The 6,000-nt window shown below is 48.5% G+C and overlaps 1 protein-coding gene across 1 annotated transcript in view; it reads right to left on the bottom strand.

Annotated features, from left to right (window-relative positions):
• Positions 1-579: 579 nt before the first annotated feature.
• ABCC11 (ATP binding cassette subfamily C member 11) overlaps positions 580-6,000 on the bottom strand; it is a 57,600-nt gene continuing 52,179 nt past the window's right edge. The window contains exons 26-29 of the mRNA XM_010982624.3: positions 3,605-3,683; positions 2,903-3,013; positions 1,179-1,343; positions 580-1,052 (exon numbers count right to left, since the gene is read on the bottom strand). Coding sequence (XP_010980926.2) covers positions 957-1,052; positions 1,179-1,343; positions 2,903-3,013; positions 3,605-3,683 — 451 coding nt within the window. The 3' untranslated portion in view covers positions 580-956. The remainder of the gene's footprint in view (positions 1,053-1,178; positions 1,344-2,902; positions 3,014-3,604; positions 3,684-6,000) is intronic.

The following is a 6,000-nucleotide window of genomic DNA, read 5'->3' as shown; positions in this document are numbered from 1 at the left end:
ACAAGCATATAATAGACAGCTAGTATTTGGGGGCCTGCCCAGCATCCATGTCCATTTTTCATTAATGGAGTAAGCGCAGCCCAATTTTATTTTGGAGAAACCACCCCCTCCGTTCTCCATCCATGTGATTCAGGGCAGCTGACCCCATCCCCAGGCCCAAGTGTGGGCATGTGACCTGGGCCTGGCCAGTCGCTATATTCCAGCAGCCTTGCCCATGACTGGTTCAGGGATGAGAACATGACCCAAGCTGGCCCAGTGATATTCAGACCTGGAGAAAGAAGACCTGGGAGTGCTGAGCTGGTGGGGCATGAGCCTACAGCTACTGGCAGCCATGCCGCCACCATGAGGAGAGAAGGTCAGAGAGAGAAGCCAAACAAAATATTGCTGAGAGTAGAAGAAAGGCAGAGGCTGCAAGGTAGACATCCTATGATATTGACACCCAACCCAGAACTTCTGGACCTTTGCATCACATGAGCCAATCAAGTCCTTTTTTTTTCCAGAAGTCAGTTTAAGGATGTCTCTGTTCCCTGGAGTGGAACGAGACTAGCTAACATAGAAAGCAGAACAGAGGATGTGGCTTATTTTTACTTTTATTATTTTGCAAAATCAGTACATCATTTGTAATGCTTTTAACACCGATCAGAAAACTATAGTAAACCTTAACATTATTATGAAATTTCTCAACATATCAGTTAAAAAGAGACACATGATCCTTTGATTAACTAGTCTTCAGTAGGGCTGGGTTTCCCACTTTTGGGGAGCCACAGAGGGCCATGTTCTAAGTTTTGCTCCTCAGTGTCCTTGCCGTCCATCACCAGCACTCCTGAGCACGTAGCAGCCCCACTTTCCGGAGAAGCAGCCATCTCTGCACAAGGAGGTCATAGACTATGGTCTCCCAGCTGCGCTCCTGTGCGCCCTGGTGAGCTGGGACTCCCGCCTCCACTCGATCCCCATCCTCATTGGCTCAGAGAAGAACTGGCTGATGCCAACAGGGCTGCAAACACGGACCCAGGCTTCTTCTGCAGGACCTCAGGCCTGTCAAACTCCACCACCTGGGAGCCGGGGAGAGGAGAGGAGAGGACAAGGGAACAGCTGAGTTCGGTCATGAAGGATTCGAAGTCCTCCGGTGGTGCCAGCCTGAGAGCCATCCTCCCCGCAGTCTGGGGATACCCCCTCACCTTCCCTTTGTCCATGACCAGGATGCGGTCACAGTTGAGGACAGTGGAGATGCGGTGTGCGATGACCAGCACCGTGCAGCTCCGGAAGCCTTCGCGGATTGTGTGCTGGATCAGGGCATCAGCCTCCAAGTCAATGGAGGCTGTCGCTTCATCAATAACGATGATCTGGTGGACACGAGACGAGGGTGAGCAGCTCCCTCAGGCTGAGATCGGGGTCTGGTCCTGGCTCCGTCCACCACTAATCTACCAAGTCCCTCAGCTGGAAAACGAGACCTTCGGACTGGGTTCAAAACCCACCTGGAACGCTCAGTTAGCCATTACATTATGAAGAGAATGTTAGGTCTCAACCAAGAGCTAACTATTTTAGTGACTGGAGAATCTAGTTCTCGAAAATGAATATGTGCCAATGGCAACTTCTTGTTTTGTGAACCACCTTATTATTTGTCTGAATGAACACAGAGCAGTGTTCCCCGAAGAAGGGCCAGGCACACGCCGCGGGTGGCACAGGAGATGGTGTCGTCAGTATACGGATAAAGGTTCTTTTTACAATAATATGCACGAGAAAAATCTGCAGATAAATGTACTTTTTACCTTAACAGTTTTGTGTTCCTTTCATTAGCAGCATGGACCAGAAAAATCTAACTAGCACAGAAAGTGTGATTTTACACACATTCCTGTATAAGATGAGGCCGTGTTGATTTTTTTTTTTTTTTTTTTTATGGAGGCACTGGGGGTTGAACCCAGGACCTCATACATGCTAAGCATGTGCTTAAGATGAGGCCATTTTTAAAAGAGAGCATTGTGAGTAAATCACAGGTTAGGTGGTATCCAGATATGACAAAAATCATTAAGAGATAACTCAAATTTGGGAAACAATATACAGAAAGCAACTTCCGTGTCCAGCAGCTCAGTAACTGAAATACGGAGCTGAGAGGCTGAGGAAGTGCTCCATCCATATTTCAAGTCCCGTCACTCCTGTCTCAGGAAGAGGGGAGGGTCCTCCTCTGAAACCTGCTTCAGGCCCCATCGCGCTCCGCCTGCTCTTGCCCAAACTCTGACAGTCCACACCCACATGTTTTGCATTTATCACTAAGTAACCACGCTGTGTGTTGCGTGTGCGTGTGCAAGTACGTATACACGTGTGAGTGTGGAGGTGTCTGTAAGTGTGGATTATGGTTGTGTATCGCCTCCCTTGTGACAGAACGTTTGCTCCAAACTAGCCCCTGGAGCACCTGAAATTACTGCCCAAATATTTGGAAAACTTCAAGAAACATTGTCAGATGAAACATTTAAAAAATAGGTCACTTCGCCCCGGAACAGCTGTCATCTGATTCTCAACTCTAATCAAGACAAGGGAGTGCCCTGCATCCAAGTTTTAAAAGGAAAGCACGGTAGGTGATTTTTATTTTACTGCGTTTCTAACCTTGTGACTTTCTGTAGAAGTGTGTCATGACTTGGTGGTGTCAGCTTAGGTCAGGATGCCGGGGTCAAGGGCACCCAGGCAGAGGCCGCCCCCCGACCCTGGCCCCAGCACACCCCAGCCCACTCCCCACCCCCGCCTCCGTGCGCACACGGAATGGCAGAAAGTGACACAGCAAGCCCTTGTGGGATTTGCGAACAGAATCCAGCACAGGCCCAGAGTCCCGTGGTGCCCGAGGGAGACACGGCCAGCATGTTTCCCAGGCCAGGCGTCACCGGGACCAACACGCACCCACACCTCTCACCTTGGAGCTGCAAAGGAGGGCCCGGGCGATGCAGAGCAGCTGCCGCTCCCCTACTGAGAAGTTTGCACCATTTTCCACTTCTGCTTGCAGTCCTTGAGGCAGCTTTGAAATCTGTGACATCAGGGAAGAGGCCCTCCAGCCACTGTGCAGTGAACCCTAACCAAACGTCATACCCCCTCCTCTCTCATCCTGTGACACTCCTCCCATCTCTACACCCCCAGCCGATGGCCTTTCTCATTCTCAGCTGCGCCCGTCTCACTCCTCTGGGAGTCTCCGCATCTGTTAGACCCTGTGCCTGGAAAGTTCGTGAAGACCTGTGCCCGGCTGCCCCCTCAGTAATTGGTCTCAGTCATACGTGCGTCTTTACAGAGCCCCGGCCTGGCCCGGCACTGCAGTGTCTGCTGGTAGCATCACTACCTGCACAGGACTTGGTGGTGTCTGAAAGCATCTTGCGTGTTCATTGCTTATTGCCTTTGTCTCCCTCGAACGTAAACACCAGGAGGACAAAGTCATACCCGCCTGGCCCTTGCTGTGCCCCCTGAGCCAGAGCACGCTCACCTCATTGCTGCTGTCTGAGTCATCAGCCTTTATCTAGGGGTCCCAACCCATCTCAGCCCCACGCGGCAGCATCTGGAATATCCTTGAGAGGGGCCTGGAGGGTCAGCAGGCTGAGACCAAGGACTGGGCCCTGCAGCCACTCACCATGCTGCTCAGGAACGTCCTCTCCAAGACGTCCCAGATCTGCTCGTCCGTGCAGCGGTCAAAGGGGTCCAGGTTGAATCTGCCACGCAAGAGGAAGAGAAGGGTTCAACAAGCACACGGACCATTGAACGGTCTGCCCCCTACATAGCAAGTCACCAAGGATGGTTAGAGCTGGATCACTGGGTTTAGAGAAGCCCATGGAACTTCCATGAGTGGTCATTCCTTGTGCCTGCCCAGTACCCCTTCCTTCTGCAAACAGCAGCCCCCAGACCTTGTTGAGGGGCCACCTCCTCCCCAGCCGCCAAGCCCATGTGGTCCAGGTGGGGCTCCACCACCAGCTCCGGGGTGGAGCAAGGGACTCAGGTATAAGCAAATCAGCCTGTGGCCACAGTGATTGGCTGGGGGCGGGAAGGTAGCCAATCAGAGCGTATCTCAGGACTTGGACAGGAATCCCAGGAAAGGGACTTGTTCTTTCTCACTGACTGAGCAGGGGAGGCGGCACCACTTGCCTTGGGAGTGGGACACATGGAGCCCCCCAGGGCTCCCATCAGAGCCTGAGAATGAAGCCAAGGCAGGATGAGGAGGACACTGGGCCCTTGAATCAGCCTTGGTCTTCCCAGGGTTGGGAGCCAAAAGAGGCCCTTGTAGCTTAAGCCACTTTCGGCAGTGTGGGTGTTAGAATATACATCACATAGTATTTATCATTTTGACCATTTTTACGTATATAATTCAGTGGTGTTAAATACATTCATGATGTTATGTAACAATCCACTAAAACTCATCATTTCCAACAAAAACTCTGCCCATTAAGCAATCTCCTTCTTCCCCTCTCCCTCAGCCCCTCAGCCCTGGTAAATTCTTTACTTTCTGTTTCTATGAATTTGCCTATTCCTGGTACCTCATTTATGTGGAAATATACAGTATTTGTCCTTCTATGTCTGCTTTATTTCACTTAGAATAATGTTTTCAAGGTCCACCTGTGCTGCAAAATATATCAAATTTTCATTCTTTTCATGGCTAAATAATATTCTATTGTGCTTATCTATCATATTTTGTTTATTCATTTATCTGTTAGTGGAAACTTGGGTTGTTTCCATCTTTTGAATATTGTGAATAATGCCGTAAACACTGGTATACTGGTATCTGTTCAAATCTTGCTTTCAACTCTGTTGGGTATATACTGAGAACCAGAATTGGTGGATCATATGGTAATTTTATATTTAACTTTTTGAGGAACCACCAAATTGTTTTCCACAGTGGCTGTGCCATTTCACATTCCCACCAATGGTGCATGAGGGTTCCAGTTTATCAACATCCTCACCAACACTTGTTACATTCCTCTTTCTTTTTTCTTTCCTTTCCTTTCCTTTCCTTCCCTTCCCTTCCCTTCCCTTTCCTTCCCTTCCCTTCCTTTCCTTTCCTTTCCTTCCTTTCCTTTCCTTTCCTTTCCTTCTTTCCTTCTTTCTTTCTTTCTTTCTTTCTTTCTTTCTTTCTTTCTTTCTTTCTTTCTTTCTTTCTTTCTTTCTTTCTTTTCTTTTCTTTTCTTTCTTTCTTTCTTCCTTCCTTCCTCTCTTTCTTTCCTTCCTTCCTTTTCTCTTTTCTTTTCTTTTTTTAATTATAGCCACCCTAGTAGATATCCCGTGTGGTGAGGTCATTTTTTTCTGTCTCTTGCAGTGAAAGAATCCTAACTGATAATCCAGGTGACTGACATCAAGTTGGGCCCTCTCTGGACTTTACACCCATTAGGTTTGCACTTGCATTTGCTGTAGGCAATATTCTAAACACTTCCCTCTTCTGCAACCACTCAGTCCTGATTGAAACCTGTTCTTAACCTTCGCTTTATCTTTCCCCAGTTCTCGCAGCCACGCACATTTTGCTTGCAGGGCTAGACTGTGTTAAAGAAGCAGGGCTAAAATGCCTTAGTTGCATATTTGATGGTCTCCAGTGCTTTTTCACAGACGGGCTCACTGACACCCTCTTCCCCACGAGACGGGTATACCTTTCACTGATGAGAAAATTACGACTTACGGGTGCTAAGTGCCTTGTTCAAGGTCACACCACAAGGCAGTCGGAGAGGTAGAATGGAAGCATAGATACTCAGAATTAGACGGCAACTTAAAGGGCAGAGTGAACCCACATTTCCTGTACTCCAGCCCACACTTCTTTCTGCTGCAGCGAGGGACTATCACTGGTTAAGAGTTGGAATACCTGAGGTTATATCTCACCTTTACCATTTACATGTGTGTCTCCTTAAACAAGTCACTTTTCCTTGCTAAGTTCAGTTTCTTCCCCTGTAAAGTAACACATAATAATAGTGCCTACCTCATAAGGTGGTTGTGACAGTTAAATGGCGCAGAATATTAAGGCATAAGGCTGGCACGTACCTCAATAAATGT

The sequence above is a fragment of the Camelus dromedarius genome, chromosome 9 (genome assembly GCF_036321535.1).
Source record: "Camelus dromedarius isolate mCamDro1 chromosome 9, mCamDro1.pat, whole genome shotgun sequence".
NCBI classification, from domain to species: Eukaryota; Metazoa; Chordata; class Mammalia; order Artiodactyla; family Camelidae; genus Camelus; species Camelus dromedarius.
Note: the sequence above shows the minus strand (reverse complement) of the source record. Positions and strands in the feature narration are given on the sequence as shown.